Source organism: Pleurodeles waltl, chromosome 1_1 (assembly GCF_031143425.1).
Source record: "Pleurodeles waltl isolate 20211129_DDA chromosome 1_1, aPleWal1.hap1.20221129, whole genome shotgun sequence".
NCBI lineage: Eukaryota > Metazoa > Chordata > Amphibia > Caudata > Salamandridae > Pleurodeles > Pleurodeles waltl.
In genome coordinates, this window is record NC_090436.1 from 980,062,119 (window position 1) to 980,081,769 (window position 19,651).

General features: G+C 43.0%; 1 protein-coding gene across 1 annotated transcript in view; it reads right to left on the bottom strand.

Annotated features, from left to right (window-relative positions):
* LRIT3 (leucine rich repeat, Ig-like and transmembrane domains 3) overlaps positions 1-19,410 on the bottom strand; it is a 198,878-nt gene extending 179,468 nt beyond the window's left edge. The window contains exon 1 of the mRNA XM_069230249.1: positions 19,240-19,410. Within this exon, the coding sequence (XP_069086350.1) occupies positions 19,240-19,355 (116 nt within the window). The 5' untranslated portion in view covers positions 19,356-19,410. The remainder of the gene's footprint in view (positions 1-19,239) is intronic.
* Between the last annotated feature and the right edge of the window lie 241 nt (positions 19,411-19,651).

Below are 19,651 nucleotides of genomic sequence, written 5' to 3' on the forward strand. Positions count from 1 at the left end.
GTGGATTACACGGAGCCATCTCAAATTGAATGCACCCAAAATGGAAATACTCACATGTGGCAATTAAAAACAAAATTGACTCATTCCCTGCCTGGACTTAAGATCTGGGAACACTGTGGACTCTAAGCTATCAATGGATGCCCGAGTGGACAAACTAGCAAGATCAAGCTTCATTACTATAAAAACTCTGCGAATGAATCTTCCCCCACCTGGGATTTCTACACAAGGTACAGGCTACTATCTCTCATGTTCTGCCTAAACGCAGTTATACCAATAGCTTCTACCATGGATCATCTTTAACAACTATGAAAAGACTACAAAGGATTCACAACTCTGTTGCCAGACTACTCTTACGTCTAAAGCCATGAGCCCACATCTCCCCTGTCCTGAAGGCCCTACATTGGCTACCACATTCCAGAAGATCCACATTCAAGCTGCTTTGTATTACTCTCAAGGCGATACATGGAATGCTTTTCATCAGGAATAAAATCACCAAATACATGCACCAAAGGAACCTGCCCTGTAGACTGGCACCTCGCCTCAAAATCCCTCCATAGAAGAAAAAAACTTGGGTGGCACATCTTTCTCTGGTCAAGCAGCCAAACTATGGAACTCTTTACCCCCAAAAACAAGATCCATGGATAACTATCTTATTTTCAGAAGACTACTCAAGAGTTGGCCCTCCCCAACATAACAAACATACTCATATACAAATGTACTGCATATGCCTGTGTATATCATCATTTATGTGGATTTTATATGTGTATCTAGATATGTCTATTCCCTTGTATAAATGTGTATAGCAATTATGTTTATAAATACATAGATATTCGTTAGTTCTCCGTAACAAATCTACATATTACTTATGGTTAAGGGTATTATTCAATGTTTAACATGTATATAGGTGACTGTTAAAACAAGTACATTTTTATTATAACTATCTACAATTACTTCACTATTGAACTAATTATATTGAAAGCCTGAGTTTATTAAATACATCTTTAATCTAGCTTTATTACGTTTGTTATACATATATACCTTCCATGTACATATCTTTATATTTATTTCTTTACTCCTAATTCAGCATCTCCAATGCACTACCCTACATCTCACCCTCTACCTCTCTCAATATATCCTCAACCTCCACTCTATGACTCATCCCAAACCTCATCCTACCACTCTCTCAAATGCACTACCCTATTTCTACCTTATACTCCTTTCTATATATCCTCTGCCTCCGATCTCTGACTCATCTCAAAGCCCTTTCTACTACTATGATCCCCAAATTAACACTTTCTAGATTATTCTCTCCTCTACCCCTCCTTGCACCATCTCAAACCTCTTTTACTATTCAGAACCCCAAAAAGCCTTTCTAAACCCTTCCCTCTGGCTCTTCCCTCTCCACTTGTCCTTTACTCATCCCAAACCTCCGTCTACTACTATGATCTCCAATTGAACACTTACTAATTTGCCACTAATACTTTTTGAATATTTTGTGTTCTGTGGTAGCTTGCTACTCACTGAAAAATGCTTTGACGCTTCGCCAGGGGTAGTAAGTGATATATAAATACAAACCCTTCCCTCTTCTATCCCTCCACAATCCTTTTTTCAAGTCAACTAACAGACCCTCATGTCCATGCCTCTGCCTTTGCCAAACTGCTGTGATCCTGGCCACCTTGTTCATCTGGAGGGTATACCGCCTCTAGCTACTCCACAAGGGTGCACCCCACATGATCACTAGCAATGTAGTTTTAACTGTACATATTCATGTCCACTGTGGATTTGCTTACAGGTTGTTACTGTTTGATGTTTATGGGAATGGACTTAGCATAGACGGGATGCAGAAGTGTGAGTGGGGGTTCTTTTATTAGCGGATGCATTTCCATCACAATATCACCAATGATGTTTACACAAAGTTATGTGACCATACAGTGTGTGTAATGTATGTACCATGCATTAGAGGTGCATGAACACAGTGGCTCAAGGCTTAGGATGCATTATTTACCCACATGGAATATCCGTGGCCTCAAAAACCCTAAGAAAGTCAGGCAAATATTTGTATATCTCGACCGGCACCACATGCACATTGTGTTGCTTCAGGAAACCCACCGTACCTTGCAAGCTGCTCAGACATTTTGATCGAATTTGGTGGGAATCCGCATAGCATCAGTTGCATTTGTTCCCTTTATATGTTTGCTTCAGGCTGTAAGTTTTATTAAACCTAATTTTTTTTAAAGGTTCCCGTGTGGTTGGTTGAGCATTCCTGCAGGGTCTTGGTCCAGTTTTCTTTGGATGTTTTGCCTCAGTGTCTTGATGGTACTTTGAGTTTTCTGGTGGGGTGACTTGGTAAATGGATATCTTTAAATGATTGATATGGTGGTTGGACCATGTGAGCGGGGTCGAGTGGGTAGCGGTGCTCCTGTTGTTGAAGGAGAAAATAGGGTCTGCTGTGTGGGTTGGTCCTTGGATGAGCTGGGTGAGTCTGAGGTTGCTGAGGCTGTTGAAGTGAGCAGTAGAGTTGTATCCCAGTTGAAAATTGAGGTCCCCGAGGAGGATGTAGTTGGTTGATCTGATGTAGAGGGGAGTGATGAAGTCTGAGATGTGGTTGCAGAATTCCACTCAGGGGCCTGGTGGGCAGGTAGAAAAGGGTTCCCTTCAGGGTACAGTTGTAGTCCATCCATATTTTAAATTAGAGGTGTTCCATGAGGTTGGTGTCCAAGTCCGTGGAGGTGGCGAAGTCAGTCATATTTTTGTAGATTATCGCAAGTCTTCCACGTGTTCTGTGGGTTTGGTCCTGGTGTATGATTTTGTAGGCAGACAGGTTGGCTGCAGCAATGTGTGGGTTGGAAGCTGGGTTGAGCCATGCTTCAGTCAGGAAAAGAAGGTTGGTTGGTAATTCGAAGTGCTGCTGAGGTCTTGGACTTACAACTACCCTCTATTGAGGTTAAAACAAATGTCCTTAAAGAAATCTCGCAGCCTGGTCAGACACATTTGAACCCTTTCAATGAGGCTATCACTGACACTTCTAACAACAAAGTCCTACTCTTGCCCTCCTATGAATCGGCAGGTGGCCAAACCTCATAAACCAGTGCCTTGCAACCCTCATTTTCACACTAAATCTCTAGTCCTGAAAATCTGGTGGATCAGGGTTCAACCAGCAGGATTATTCTCCATGACTTACCCAGATAGGGAGTTAAAGAGGATTGAGCTGTTCAGAAAACTAATGTTACTATCAGCCAACCTAGCACTGAGGTCAGTCAATGCGATTTGTTTGTTAGGCAGGTATACGCACCCCATGGCCAATGAAACCTTGTCAGAGGTCCCAGAGGATATTAAAGCATAATTGGCTCAAACATTTCCGGTTGGCCAAGGTATAGCCAAATACTTGATTTGTGTTGGCCCTGATACTACTGATTGTTGGAAATGGGCAGCAGACATTAGCTTGGAGCTCCATTGCCATGCATAGATGTTCTCCACAGGATTCTCTCAAGTTGTACAGGCCTCTTTCATGGATATGCCTTCAATGGCTTATGTCTGTTCGTCGAAACAGCTGATTGTGCTTTAGAACCTATAGGAGAGAATAGGACCAGCGAACATTCTCTAAGACTTTTGACCACTGCTAAACAGTTTCCTCACTATTTTTAGAAATTCAGAAACTATTATAGGGGTCTGTGTATAGGCAGTATTAGTCTCCCCAGACTCTCCTGCAATCACCCCTCTTCTTTCAAGGGTGGAGTTATGGATCGGGGCGGGCAGTGTACAGGCCACCAAGAGCACCAGTCTTCCCAGTCCCCATCCCCTGTGGCCACAGCCACCAAGCTGCTTGAGCTTGGCATTAGTGGCCAACATCCAATCTGGGGGGAACAGGATCCAGCACTTTCTCCCTGGGTGATGACCCATCATATCTAATGGGTGGTAGAAAGGCCCTCCAAATTGTCCAGCATGGCTATGCCCTATCCTTTCTTTCTGCTCCACCAAATCTTAGCCAACATCAGAATGAATTTTGCAGAACCATCAGTCAATTCTGTTGCAAGAGGTACACATTTTACTATATGGGGGCTTTGGCCCATCTTAGATCGTCGTCCTCTGAATGCCTTCCTGCGAAAGGACAAATTCAAAATGCTCACTCTGGCCCAGGTTCTGTTTGTCCTGGACCCAAATGACTGTGTGGTGTCCTTGGACCTGCAAGATGCGTATTTTCATTTACCCGTTTTGCAGTCCCACAGGCTTTACCTATGGTTCAAGTTATTCCAGTATCATTTTCAATTTGTAATGCTCCCTATCGGCTTTTCCAGTGCTCTTCGGGTGTTCACAGAACTGTTCATCTTTGGGGGTCAGGGAAGACTGGCTGTTGAAGATGGCTCAACAAAGTCAATCCTCTCATTGGAGCTGTCCTGAACATGGTTTAGTTCAGGGCCATCTTTCAGATGCAATGAGTGCATGGCATTTGGGATATGATCCCAGTGTTTAAGCATCAGTCCTGGAGCTTGGTGATAGCAGCTCTAAGTCTACTTTGCTTTTCAGCCTCCTGCATCCTCCTTGTTGACTACACCAGCCCTTATATGGAGGCTTTGCAATGGAATCCTGTAGTTCCAATGGGCCCAGTACCAAAGACACTTGTCAAATGCCAGTCATATTTTGGAGAAAACTACACACGACCTGCAATGATGGAAGCCTTATCGCAAAGGGACTGGTGACAGAGCTCTCTCCCTTCCCCACACAGAGTTAATGGTGGTGATGGATACATCACTGCTGGGTTTGGTTGGGTCATCAGGGAGAGGTGGGGATCAGAGGACTCTGCTCATTTGCGTACGCTGGCTCTGTATCAGTCTGCTGAAGTTTCAGGCCATTTCTCTGGTGCTGAATGCCTTCCGGCTATTCATCAAGGTAAGGACGATGCAGGTTCTCATGGACATCACCATCGCCATTCTGTACTGTAAGAAGTGGGGCAAAAGGCGGTTATGGTTCCTATGCCAAGAGGATCTGCATCTGTTGAGTTGGCTGGAGCGTCACAACATTTCCCTGGTAACGAACAACCTGGCCGCCTCTTTGGATGCCTGGGCAGAAGAGCTCAGCCAGTGGCATCTGATGGATTAGGAATGACACCTGCACCCTGAGGTGGCACAGGGCACATTCCTGAAGTGAGGAGAACCCTGGATAGATCATTGTTCCACTATTGAGGACACACAGTGTTCAAGGTTTCCCACATTAGATTTTCCAGAAGAAAACTCATTAAGAGATGCATTGCAGCTGGAATGGAACACGTGACTCCTGTACGACCCGACATCTGTTTCTCCAGCACAAGTTCTGTAAAAGATCAAAAACAACAGGGCCCAAGTCATCTAGGTGGATCCAGATTGGGCCAGGAGTGTGCTACCCGGCATCTGTGGGCATGAGCTCCTACCCTCCAATCAGAGCCCACCCTGAGAGGATCGCCTGTCACCGGCGCAGGGCAGTGTCCTACACTTCCATTCGTGGAGACTGAGTGGTAGCAATTAACTGCATTTGATCTGCCACTAACAGGGTGAAAGTCATCTTTGCTATCAAGCATCCTTCCATGATGACCATTTACGCCAGGCACTGGGATAAATTTGTGGCCTGGAGTGGAGTCTTCAATACAGACACCTTCTAATCTGAACTGTTGGATGTCCTGTTATTTGTCTTTGGCCCAGCAGGCCTTGCTGTGGGAACTATTAAAAGCTATTTGACTGCCTTTTCAGTTCCTTTGCATTTATCAAGCCAACCGTCTTTCTTTATATCACTGATTGTGATTCGGTTTATTAAAGGTTTGACACATATATTTCCTCCCAAAACATTGGTGTGTACCCTTCGAGTCGATGCACATCTGCTTGTTGCATCTTCTGACTTTAAATACTATTTTCCTCATTGGGATCCCTTCAGCTCAGCAAGTTTGAGGGCAGGAAAGAGTCAAGCAAGAAACTGATGTCAGCACATGACATTAGCACTTTTATGCTGCTCTGTTCAGTCATTTCTGAATTGGTACGGAGCTAGTGTGAGTAATCTGTGGTTAGATAGAATATCCTCCAGTAAGAGCATTTTCAAAGGGAAGTATTATGTCCTTTACAAGAACTTATATATCCCTGTAGAGATCAGAAGTCAGTTGAAAGACAGGTCATGGACACTGATGAAAATGGGGTAAGAGCAAAACCCCTATCTCCCTACTTGTTTATGACAGAGCTGTGGTCTAAGAGGAAGACACATAGCTCAATGAAGGGACACAATCCACACTGGAGACAGCTTTTGGACGTCTCATCTCATGCTCAGGACCTGGACAAACCAGTTTAACAAATAATCAAAATGGAGTAACAGACCTCATTAAATGCAAGGGTAAAGAAGTGTTCCCTATGATCCTATGTGAAAATGGATTTCTGAGAACCTGAGTGATCACCACTTCTTTTTACTGATTTCCCCACTGACAGGTTTAAACTGAAATTGATACCTTAACCATTTCTCATTGAATGACTCAGCTGTAGAAAGACATATTGGGCATGACAGAGTCTACACATTAAAACAGGCACTGCCTAGGAGAGATTAATGAACGATGTCCAGAAGTCACTCAAAAGGTGAGTGCAGCCAACCTGATCAAATCAAAAGGAGAAATCTGACTGTAGAGTTGAGAAGAATCTGACATGATGCCTCAAAGAGACAGGAATTTAATAGAAATGTTAAATAGGAGCTGTAGGGCCCATGGTGCCAAACCATCCTCAAACAAAAAAGTGAAAGTAAAACAAAAAGCTGTGTCTAAAACGGAATGTCATTAACTAGTCCAGTACAAAGGTAGGAGGGTAGTAAGGGTGTAGAATGCTGCACCTCCAGGGGGTAAACACAGTAATGAGAGCATGGAAATATTACAATTTATAAATGGTGCAAGTGGTCAGGTGCCTTACTACCCATAAGCACAAAGAATGTGTATAGCTATACACAAATAACAATGAACAATAAAGACCACAGCACACAATATAAACAGCAGCAATAAATAAGTAGTAGCATCCAAGGTATGCAGAATTCATTGGCGAAGAAGGCACGTTAGTATCCCACGTTCATAATAGAAAGTCTTTTTATTTGAAAACGCAGTTTGCTTCATTGAGAGGGAACGTCCATCAAACACAGCCAACACGTGTTTTGTCACGCAGGTGACTTTTTCAATGCTAAAAGGTGGGTGTAGTTGTAAAAAGATATATCCAAGTTATGATGTTGGTTTCACATCTGGAACTGTATTGGCGCTGGTAATTTAAACGTGCCCCGATAACAGATGTCGACACGGTTAGAAAGTAATTCGATTGAAGGGCCTTGATAAGTCCAAGACGCAGTCCATATGTGGCGGAGTGCCGTGTGGCGTAAGGTTTGCGTGGAAATTGTATCAGGTTGATGAGGTTGATACAATTTCCACTTTCCAATTTCCAATTCTATTAAGAATGTGGGATACTAACGTGCCTTCTTCTCCAATGAATTCTGCATACCTTGGAATCTACTACTTATTTATTACTGCTGTTTACATTGTGTGCTGTGGTCTTTATTGTTCATATTCCATTACACACCAGGTAGCATAACTCAAACATACGGAACGATGGGATGAAAGAGGGGGAGGATTCCCTCTGTTAGAGAACTTTCCAAATAGAACAAAACAAACCGAAGCATGATCCATCTTGAAACAGCAATGTGGGGGGTCAGATGTAACACATTATGGTGGCAAAGCTCTACCCGCAACAGATTCTGTTCCTCATTGAAGAAAGTTGCAAAGGTTGGACATGTCACGGCCAAACCACTTCAGTTTTATGCTGGAAGATTCCCTCAAATGCAAGGAAGGGCGCTGGCTAGGTGTCAGTGTTGAAAACAAAAAATGGCTCTCCTGCTAGCTTCAATTTATGTAAACAGCATAGGATAGGAAAACATTTTTTTTTTTAAAAACAGAATTTCAAAACATTCTGGTCCCCACTGTTTGGCCAAAAGAACACCTAGTGGAAGTATCAGTTTTTGTTATCAGTGTTACATGCTGGAAAAAAGTGACTTGAGTACTCAAACTTCTTTCACCTCAGAGGTATAGACACCCTATACCAATTGACTTCTCACACTACTGGGCAGTTTGCATGACTAACACAAGGTTAGATCATATGCACCTATATAAGGGGCATAGGAGTAAATAGAGCAAGTCCTCATTCTCAGCAGCTCAAAAAACTAAACCAGGGTGAGATCATATAGTCCTATTTAAGCGACATACACACCACTAAGCCAATAAAGCAAGTGCCAACCTCAGCAGCTCACAACACTAAAACAGGGTGAAATTATATAGTCCTACATAAGCAACATCTAAACGCCAATGACTAAATAGAGCAAGTACCCATACACAGCAGCTTACAACACTAAAACAGGATGAGATCATATACTCCCATATAAGCCGCATCAAAACGCCACTGAGCAACTAGAGCAAGTCCCCATGCTCAACAGCTCACATCACAGAAGAGGGTGAGATCATATACTTCTATATCATGGACAGCTAAACTCCATTTAGCAAATAAAACGAGCCTCTATACCCTTAGGAAAATAACAGCTCACTCACTTGCATACTAAGAGGAGAGGCACTGGATGGGAGACATAAACCGTCATACTCATTGGATGATGTCATCAGTGATGTCATGAATTATGCTATTGAGCATGTCATGAATGATGTAATATGTGAGGTCATAAGAAGTGCATAGCAGTGGCGCAAGCAATAGCTCATTAACCTATAACTGGTGAATTTCAGCGTTTTTTTAGTTTCAAATTGTTATGTTTTTTAGTATTAAGCAAGATATTACCATACCTAACTATAACATCACTTTAACCTTTGTTTCTTTCACTTAATTTCTATGGTTATTTAATGTAAATTAGCAAATTATTACCATCCCTAACTATAACATTGTTTAACCTTTGGTTTTGTCAGTGAAGTTTGAGGGTGTTTTTTAACATGAAAAAATATTACTAACACACCTAACTGTATGTAGTTGGCCCTAGCCTACATAAGGAAGCTTGAGTATGTAGAGCGAGTGGGATGTGTGTAGTAGGGGCTTCCAACCTAATGGGGCTTAAGTGTCAGAAGGAGAAGGAATGCCCACACACTCTGTACACAGAAGGCAGACTGTGTGTAGTATAGTTTGGTGAGAGACTGGCCTCTTCGCAATGTCAGCTGAACAGAGTGAAGGCTGTGCATATTAGGATTTGGTGAGGGACTGGCATCTCTTCAAAGACCACGGTACAGGATGAAGGCCATGTGTAGTAATGTCTGATGAGAGGCTGGCCTCTCCACAAGACCTCTGAACAGAGTAAAACCTATGTGTATTAGGGTTTGGCGAAGACCTAGCTTCTCCATGAAAACTGCTGTATAGGGTGAAGGCTGTGCATAGTAGAATTTGGTGAGGGACTGGCCTCTCTGCAAAGACCGCTGTACAGGGTGAAAGCTGTGCGTAATAGTGTTTGATGAGGAATTGGCTACTCTGCAAATATCTCTGTACAGGACAAAAGCTATGCATACTAGGGTTTGGTGAGAAACTGACCTCTCTGTGAAAACCACTGTACAAGGTGAAAGCTGTGGATAGAGGGGTTTGTGAGAGACCGGCCTTTCTGTGAAGACAGCTGTACAGGAGGACATCTGTGAACAGTAGGGGTAGTGAAGCACTGGCCTTTGTGCAAACACCACTTTACAGAGTGAAGGCAGTGCGTGGTAGAGTTTGGTGAGAGAATGGCCACTCCGCGAAGACCTCCCTAGAGGGAGAAGGCTCTGCCTAGTAGAGTTTAGTGACACACTGGCCTCTCCACAAAGACTGCTGTGCAGGGAAAAGTCTTTGCATAATAGAGTTTGATGAGAGACTGGCTTCTCCACAAAGACTGCTTTACAGGGTGAATGCTATACTTAGTATGGTTTGGTAGGCCCCTGGTCTACATAAGAAAGCTTGAGTATGTGGAGGAAGTGTGTTGTGTTTAGTAGGGGCTTCCCATCTAATGGGGTTTAAGTGTCCGGAGAGACAGAGCTGTACACATACTCTGCACACAGAGTGAAGAGTGTGAGTAGTAGATTTTGGTACAGGGGCTAGGTTCTCTGCAAATACCTCTCTACAGGGCAATTGCTGTGCATGGTAGGGTTTGGTGAGAGGCAGGCCTCTACAAGAAGACCATTGTACAGGGTGAAGCTGTGCATAGAAGGATTTGGTGAGGAACTGGCAACTCAGCACGGACCGCTGTACAGGGTCAAGGCTGTGAGGAGTAGGGTTTATTATTTATGACGTTAATGTAGCCCAACGAGACCGAAATCTCCATGCCATATCTATTGGGTGGCGCAATGCATGTATTGTGCCACCCTGTAACCTTTTGCGCTACACTATAGTTGCGCTAGGCATAAAGAATGCAAAGGGGGCATTTCATGGGAAATTATGCTATTGCCCCCTATCCTGCACCATGGTGTGTCGTATTTTAAATACGGTGCACACATGGTGGCAGTACAGGGGTGCTAAGGGGCGCAGGGAAAGTGGCGCTGCACTCTGTGCGGCACCACTTTCCATAAATCTGTCCCTATGCATGCAAGGGGGGCATGCTAGGGGGGGCAAAAAATGGCACAAAGAAATCTCAGAGATTTCTTCGCATCATTTTTGTTGGCATTTTTAACGCCTGCTAAGAGCAGACGTTAAAGGGAGGCTCCCATTGTTTTCATTGGGCCTCTGGGTGCTTTGCAGGATTAGGAATTTTTTTACACTAATCCTGCAAGGCGCTGAACTAGCCTAAAAATTATGACGCTAGTACCCCTGACTACAGCCATGGTGCACAGTATTTTAAATATTAGGAAGGCGCTAAAGGGCGCAAGAAAAGTGGCGCTGCACCTAGCTGCAGCACCACTTTTCATAAATCTGCCCCTTTATGTTCATGCCTGTTACCTTGTCTGCCAAAATTGGACAGAATTGAGGCTAAATGCTAGTATTATTAAAGAGTGAGCTGTAAACTAAAAGGGAAGGAATGGTTGAAGGAAGTGCAGAATATCGTTTTTGAAAATCCCTGCTGCAAAACATTAAGTCAAAGAGAATTAATTTATAAAAAGTGAATAGTATTCTCAATACTGTTTTTGGCCCGTCTTAATGGGGACGATTTGAGGGTTTGTTTGTTCGTGTCACTGGAGGTCAGACAGATGCACCAGTAAGTGTAAGAAGAAATTCATCTTTTTTCAGGGCCCTGCCATTTATACAAAGTTGCGGACGCACAGAGCCTGATTCAGGTAAATTTACCCTTTTGTGTAAATCTACTATATTTTTTGGTATTTAGAAACTACAGCCCAGATTTATCAAGCCCTTGTGTCGTGCTTGCAAGGCGACACAAGGACAACGCAAAGGCTTCAGTAATATTTTCAAAGCCAATCATGATGCGATTTGCACCGCCTTACGTGGCGTTGTAAAGAAATGTAACGCAACGCATCTGCCCGCACTGCATTACGTTACATTCCAGCTAGGGTAGAATGGCATGGGAGAAGCATGGCTGGTCCCATGCACGCACCCATGGACTCTGGTGCATTTTCAGCTACTAGAGGTAGTTAACCTGGGAATGCGTCAAAATATTATGCCTTTCCCATTGAGGCACAACAAGGAGAAATATCCTTATTTGTCCTCACTACTTCCTCTTTCTATGTGCGATGCATTCTGCAGCACGAATAGAAGAAGATAATACCTCTACTGATTATTTATATGTTGGCTCCATGAGGCACACATGGCGCTAGCGCAAGAATAGAGCAGGAATGCTCCACATCTTTGTAAATATGGAGCACTCCTTCTCTCTATCTTTCTCGCAAGCCAGCGCAAAAACATTGCTTACTGTCCTGCTTTGGGTGAAAGGTTAGTAAATAGGTCACTACGAGTTTATTTTACTAATATTAATTTTATGACTGCAGAGACTCCATATTTGTGGTGGAGACAGCACATGAAAAGCGAGGCTTGTTCTATCTTTAATGTGCAGAGTTCACTGCAGTCATAAAATTATTATTAGTAACATTAAACTCGTAGTTTGTGAATACCAAAAAAATAGTAAATACAAACAAAGGTGTAAATTAATTTTACAAATCAGGCCAATTGACTATGATGGAGATATAGACCAAGGTAGGACTAGAAATATTCATTGCCATAGGAAAAGAGCTCTTGAGAAACAACTGTGCACAGGTACAGATCACCCCAGAAGTGTCTGGATATTTTCATTTTGTGGTTGCATATCTACATTATGCACACCTCAGAAGTGGTTACATACATGTATTATACCTACTGTAGAAGGGGAGGCTTCCGGGATTTATGGTCACCCGAGAACGTACGTTTTGCATATTGTATTATGGACACCGTTTAAGTGGCCGAACACTAGGTTACCTTCACTTTAGCAAAAGCTACATACTTTATTTAAACCACAAAAGCTTTGTGATGAAAATAAGCCTTTAAATGAGGGTTCCTCACTTTTTTGCCTGTGATCTTTGCATACATTTTGTAACAGTTCTGCAACACTATTAATCACTGTACAGGTTCGTGTAACAAGCAAGGTGCTTACGTTGGAGTGGGTTGTTACTGCAAGAGACAACGCCCTGCAGATACCAAGCAGATATGAGAGCCTACAGTGTAAATATTTGCAAAGCTGAAGATGTGGGGTCACAGTGAGGTGGAATGTTTTCAGAATGAAAAATCGTAAGTGGTCTGGTGAAATGTTTTCGTCGAACAAGATTGAAGATTTTCTCTTCAAGAATGCAGCAAAACCGACCTGGTGAAAACATTCCTTGACAAAAAACATTTTTTTTCTTATTCTTTTAAGACTTTTTTTTTTGCAACAAAAGGGGGTTCTCCCTTCCCTGATCAGTCGTCCTTCCTTCTCTCTGCTTTTAAATGTCTCTTTTGCTGCCCTCCGACCGTTGTACTCCCCCTTTTTAATGTTCCTAACAACACTTTACCCCATCCATACCTCCCCCTCTTCTATTCCCATTTCATTTACTGTTCTTACCTTCTTCTCACGCTGTCCTCCTCTGTCTTCCTGTATCACTGCTTGCTTTCCCTTTTTTGTGCCGGTTCCCATTACAAATCAAAGAAAAACCACTGTGTGACCCTTTCAAAGGGACCTTTTACAGTGTCCACGAATTTGTTTTATGGAAATGTATTTGTCATTTTGAGTTTTCTCTAAAATGAGGATTTTTAAGCCTGAGAAAGGCTAACTTTCTTTAGCTGGAACTTTTCATTCACTTGCATGTAGCTCGGCTTCCTCGTCCTCAGATAACTTAGATCATCTGACCGTATCCTCCTCTGAATGCTTGCAAGTCTTCTTAATTGATCCTTCTTCCTCTTTGACCCACACACCGAGCTCCAATGTTTCAGGATTCCCCTCCTTTTCTGGATACTATCCACCTCATCATCTTATTGCAGTCTGTTCCCAGAATGTCCTGTAGGCTCCCAGAAGTTTTCTTGAGAAGCTCGTGACCTAAGTGAAATGACCCCCCTCAGCCTCCCTGCGATGCAGGACTTCAAAGACATTCAAGACTAGCTCTTAAGGTAATATTCTTCTCAATATGATGGCAATGGCGCTTGAAGACCGCTGTTTGGTTTTGGTATTCATTTGAAGATTGTAGAGCCATTTGTCATGCTCTCCTCCCTCGTTAGAAGATGTATTAGATCAACCATCATTACATATACATTGGAACACGCCCTCACCATCATCCATGTAAAATATCCATACACAACAGACCTGCCAGCCATGCTCAATCTACAATTATCACACCCTTTGCCATGCCACCACACCTCATAGTCTCATCTGCAAGCACTGAGGTCTGACAAACAAACGCAGACAACATTGGCGTTTGTGTCATTCAGCTCACCTATCCACCATAAAGAACCACGGCCAGCAGCAGTTCCTCCGCTATGACGGAGGAGCGTCGGCCCCTGCGAGCAGCAGCCGCTGCAAACCTTTAACAATAAAGCGATAATAAAAGGGGCAGGGCCATGGGGGATGACAGGGACAAAGGGGCAATGCACAGCACGCCATATTGGTGCCCTTGTATGTTTGGCCGGCCATCTCGGGTTGGTCAAACACACATGCACACTATGTTCTCTCCAACCTCCCACTGTGTTGCTGGGCTGGAGAGAGTAGGCACAGACTCCCAGTTTGCCTGGGAGCCCCGAGCCAGGGCGCACCCGCCAAATCTAAAGGTGCTTTTATGAAGCATTACAATTTGCCGCAGGGCAGGCTGGGAGCCTTTGCCTCCAGTGACCAGGAAAGAGGAGTGGCGCGGCGGTGAGGCAGGTACGTTTTAATTTATTTATGTTTTAAATTGAATGCATAATTTGTTCCCGCTTCCTGACGTGTGCCGCCCCGCCCCTTCTCTGTGCAGCGACCTGCAACTGGAATCACCTACAAGTCATAGGTATACAGCAATGCCAAAACCAGTGGGTATGAGACACACTTAAAACACAATTCAGAAACAGGAAGCGATAATGGAAAGCCAAGCAAACAGGATGTCAAGTTTATCTGCCTTGGGTAAATTCCCCAGTCATAGAGGGGATAAATTTACTTATGTGTCTAATATCGGCTTTCGTTTGTGCTGTCTTCATTCTGTGATAACAGCAATTTTTCCAAAGGTCATCCAAACACTTCTAATTTATAAATTAAATATAACAAGATACCTGCTTAGTAGCTCCCTGGCATGATGGGATCACTTGACCATATATTGAAGACTTATTTCTTTAATAAACACTACATCACAATGCATTAACTGTCTTCAACCCAGCTTCCTCCTCTCTAACTTTGTGAATTTATGCTTGTCTTTGACCACATACAGTGCTCTGGTGCTTTTAGCTAGGCTTGGGCTACAGAAATAACATGTACACACATACATACATACATGCATGCATACAAACATACATACATACATACCTACATACATACATACATACATAAATACATACATACATACATATAGTTACATATATTGGGTCATTGGGACCATTGCTTTAAATGGGCAAGTACTCACAGGTACTGAGCACCTGCACTTCTTTCATTTGAAAGGCAGTGCTAGGACTGCTCAGGAGTGGTGCAGTAATTTCAATTCAACCAAAAAAGGAAGAGAGGCCCCTATTAAACTGAAAGGGACAGGGTCAATATATAACAAAACAAAAAAAGAATTCCCTTTCCTGCTAACAAACCTTTTGGGAAAGTCAGGTATTTTTTAACTGTGGGGGGCTGGCCTGTTTGTAGTAGGTACCTAAGGTACTTACACCTTATACCAGGTCCAGTTATCCCTTATTAGTGAAATGTAGCCAGTGTCTAGCAGCTTAGGCTGTCTAGAGGTAGCTGTAGCAGAGCAGCCAAGGCTGAACTAGGAGACATGCAAAGCTCTTGCAATACCACGTTAGTCACACAGTACTTATACACAATAAAAGACAATACTCAGTGTTACCAAAAATAAAGGTACTTTATTTTAGTGACACAAGGCCAAAAATATCTTAGAGGCAATACTCCTTCTGAAGGTGAGTATTATACACAATATATACACTAGTTACCAAAATCAGGTAAGTAAACACTCATAGAATAGTGCAAACAGTGAAAAACACAATAGATTGAAATGGGCCTAGGGGCAACACAAACTAAATTATACTAAAATAGTGGAATGCGAAAGTCGGATTTCACCCTAGGCAAGTGTAGTGTATACAGGGGCGCTGAGAGTGTAAGAAAGCACCAAAGGTAAGTAAAGTACCCCAACCCAGAGCCCAAGAAAACAGGAGTAAAGTACAGCAAGTTTCCTCAGAACACACTACAAGTCGTGATGAAGGATTAGGAAAGAACCAAGCAAGACTGCAAGCAACCAACAATGGATTCCTGGACCTGAAGATGTGTGGAGAGAGGAGACCAAGTCTAGAAGTTGATGAAGAGTCTAGGAAGAGCAGGAGCCCCTGCCCACCTAGAAGAAGGTGCAAAAGTGGATTCTCCAGTTGGAAGAAAAGTACAGAAATGCGCCAAAGAAGATGGGTGCGGGTTCCTGCTTGGTGCAAGAAATGTCCCACATCAAGTTGTTGGATGCAGGCTGGTTGTGTCGCTGGATTCTGCTAACAAGCCTTGGTTCACTAAAGAACGTGTTTTGCATCAAAGAGGAGCTGTCCGGACCCAGGAGGGACCTGGGGGTACCAAATCAGACTGAGGAGACAGAGGGGGCTCTCAGCACTTCAGAGAGCCATCAGAAAACCAGGCAGCACCCACGGGAGGCCCAGGACACGGGGACAAAGGAGTTTCAAAGTGCAGTTGTCACAGCACTACACAGAAGGATCCATGCTGCCGGAGAACAACTCAGAGAGCTGTGCTTCACAGGATAAGGTGCTGGGGACCTGGGCTACACTGTGCACAAATAACTTTTGGAAGAAGTGCACAGAACCTAAGGAGCTGCAGAGGATGCGATGCACAGGGGCACCAAATTTGGGCAGTCAGGATCACTTTGGTTCACCACTTGTGTTCCAGAGATCACACTCGTCGACAGCAGTGGAGTCCCAGAGTACCAGTCGTCGTTGCAGAGAGGTGCCTGCTGAAGCAGGGAAGTGACTCTGCCACTCCACCGGAGATTCCTTCGGTTCTTCTGGTGCAGGGTGAAGACAGGCAGTCCTCAGAGCGTGCACAACCTGGAAACTGTTGCAGTTGCTGGCTGGAGCTGAAGTTGCAGGTCACAGTAGCCTTCCTGGATACTTTGTTGCAGTTACAGCGGTTCTTGGAGCAGTCTGCGGTAGATCCGACGGTCAGAAGCTGAAGCAGAGGAGTCCTGGTGGAGTCTTGCAAACAGAGTATAAATATGCCGCAGAGTATAAATATGCCACTAAATATGGCGTTAAGGCCATAGAGTCATTTTTGCACAGGAACGCCTACCTTGCATCTCATTAAGGCAAGGTAGGTTTCCACTTCCAAAAAATGACTATAACTCCATAAATTTGGCGCTAGACAGGTCTAGCACCAAAGTATAAATATGGAGTTAGTTTTGCACTGAATTAGAGTAAAAACAATTGATGCTAATTCAGTGCAAATAGGGTAAAAATATGCCCCTTAGCGTCAAAAAATGATGCTAATCTGGTTAGAATCATTTATTTTGACTCAAACCTGCCTAACGTCATTTTTTTTTAAAGCTAGCCTACCCTTTGCACTGGCTTGCACCATTCCATAAATATGGTGCCCAGCTGGTGCTAAAAAATGGTGCAAGCCGGTGCAAAACTTTTTGGTGCAAAACTGCGTTAGTGCAGTTTTGCACCAAAAAGTATAATAAGGCTCCTAGTTTGCTATCTCTTCATAAGGACTTAAGAGAAACTATGATTTGGAGGTATGGTTTTGACTTTCTTCAACCCCTGTAAGTTAGAGATATGCATACACGCAAAAATGTGAGCTGTATCTGTCTGTGTGACTAATTACAATCGTAGTGTTTTAAATCAAACTTACCACATTTTCTTATTTAATTTAATTTACAGTGATATTCACTTATATGTAGATGGTCAGAGCACTTTACATAACACCCACATATTCTGCAGAGACAATTAATCATACAAGTGTGTAAATCAATGTACATGAGAAATTACATAAAACAATATGAGTTACAAGGTGCTGTAGCCACATAAAATCTATACTTGTAGGCATTACATGTTAATTAGACTTTTTAAGGTTTAAGATGTAATGCAGGAATTGGGAGTTGTCTGTGCTAATAAAACCCTATAACTACTCAAAGGAACCCTTTTAAGCAGCATTTGATTTAGATAAAGGCAATAGGGTTCTAAAACTCAAGCCCTGCAGTTTGCATGTTGTGTCTTGAGGCTGGTTCATACTCACTCTACTATATTAGAAGCAATGTAACTTATGAACTACAAAAAACAAAAGGATCTCTCTGACAAAAGCAGTAACTACTAAGCCATCTACACAAATACAAATCTGTGATTAGCTTGTTACCCTTTGTGCTTTGTAGTAGGCAAATTAACCCTTCATGCTACTTTACAATGTCATCACTGATGCAAGCACATTAACCAACACAGTTATCTTACCATTATTATTATCCCCCAAACATTGCTGGACACACAAGGATCTCTGCAGCAGATGCCTTAACCTTGCGAGATACCTTAAAATGCAGCCTGTTTGTGATCAATTAAGTAAGCAAGAACAGATTTACTGTCACATTTGTCTTTGTTGCCAATGTCTTTGCAGCAGTATTTTTTAAACATATATGTATAGGTTGACTGTTTGACTTAGCTTTTCATGATTCCACCCCTGGAGCCGGCCTACACTTTGCACTGCTACTCATTGACCTAAATTTATGGGACCCAGGGTAATTTATTTACATTTTAAGCTCTGGGAGTAACTATCGATGGTGCAGCAGGTGTAGTGGCCCAGGAATTGCAAGGCCAATTCCACCTAATCTGTGGCTGCCTTTACTACTCAACAGGAAGTTGTGGGCCTATTTTACTTGCTTGCATAAGTACCCCTGGCCCTCTTACTATGCCCCAGATTCTGGGAGTGTATTACTACATCATTTTACTGGGGAACTCAAAATGAGACACTTAAGGGTTTATCTACTAAAAAGGTGCACAACATAGTGCAACAACTATGGCTGCATTGCAACAGAGGGAGAAAGCAGGAAAGCACAATATCCACTAAGATATGGCACTGGCCTGCCCCCTCTGTGGAGATGGTGCACAATTAGGCTGCCTAGGTCCACACCTTTGCACCATAAGGTACATGGGTGATGCGCGATGGTGTTGGTTACCTTCCAGTACATAATAGTATACAAAGTTAAACTTTAAAACACATGCAAACTTGAAAAAGTTTGGCGTAATAAAAGCATTTTTTCCAAATTTACGCCACTCGAAAAGTTTTTTTTTTAAATGTACGCCACGCTCAAAAGGGTATTATTGTTGCAAAACTCTTGTCTACCATTATGACGTTTCATCAAATCCCATGAGTGGTTGCATGGAAATGCAAACATAAAACCCACGGACTGATCCCCTAATGTAAATGTTTGTTGGAAACCTTTTTTTGTGAGTGCAAACTATATGACACACTGCTGATACTGTTTGCCTAAGAAAACATACAACATGGTACAATCTGTGCACACTCTGCCATACGCCACACACAGCAATACTGCATAATTAATTCAGTTCTTGGAAGCAAAGCTTTACATAAAGAACAACGCAGGCGTTGCGAGCTGGCCTTGTTTCAGAAAAAGCCACATACCTTGTTCCAGTGCCGTCGCTTCTTCCGTGGAAAATGCAGGTGCATTGCGAAGGACAAAAGCAGTGCAGTTTTTCGCACAGATTGACGAAGAAATAAACATAAAACATAGATTTCATGGCTTCTTTGCTTTGGAATGCGCAATTCGTTCAGGCTTTAAATCCCAGGGGTTGGTGCGCGATGGTTCGGCAAGTAGCCCTGACATCCATTTAGTAATAGAAGATTACAGAGGATTAAACCGCGATCTGTAGTTACTTAACCCTCAAATGGATTCTTCGAAGAAGCCCGGGAGGAAGCCTTGACTGCGCTTTCTCACGAAATAATAAAACTGGACGTAAAATAAAATGCGCGATCTGTGGAAAAACTAAACAAGGAGGATTAAAGTTTGAATGCATCCCTTGTGCCTCTTGATAGA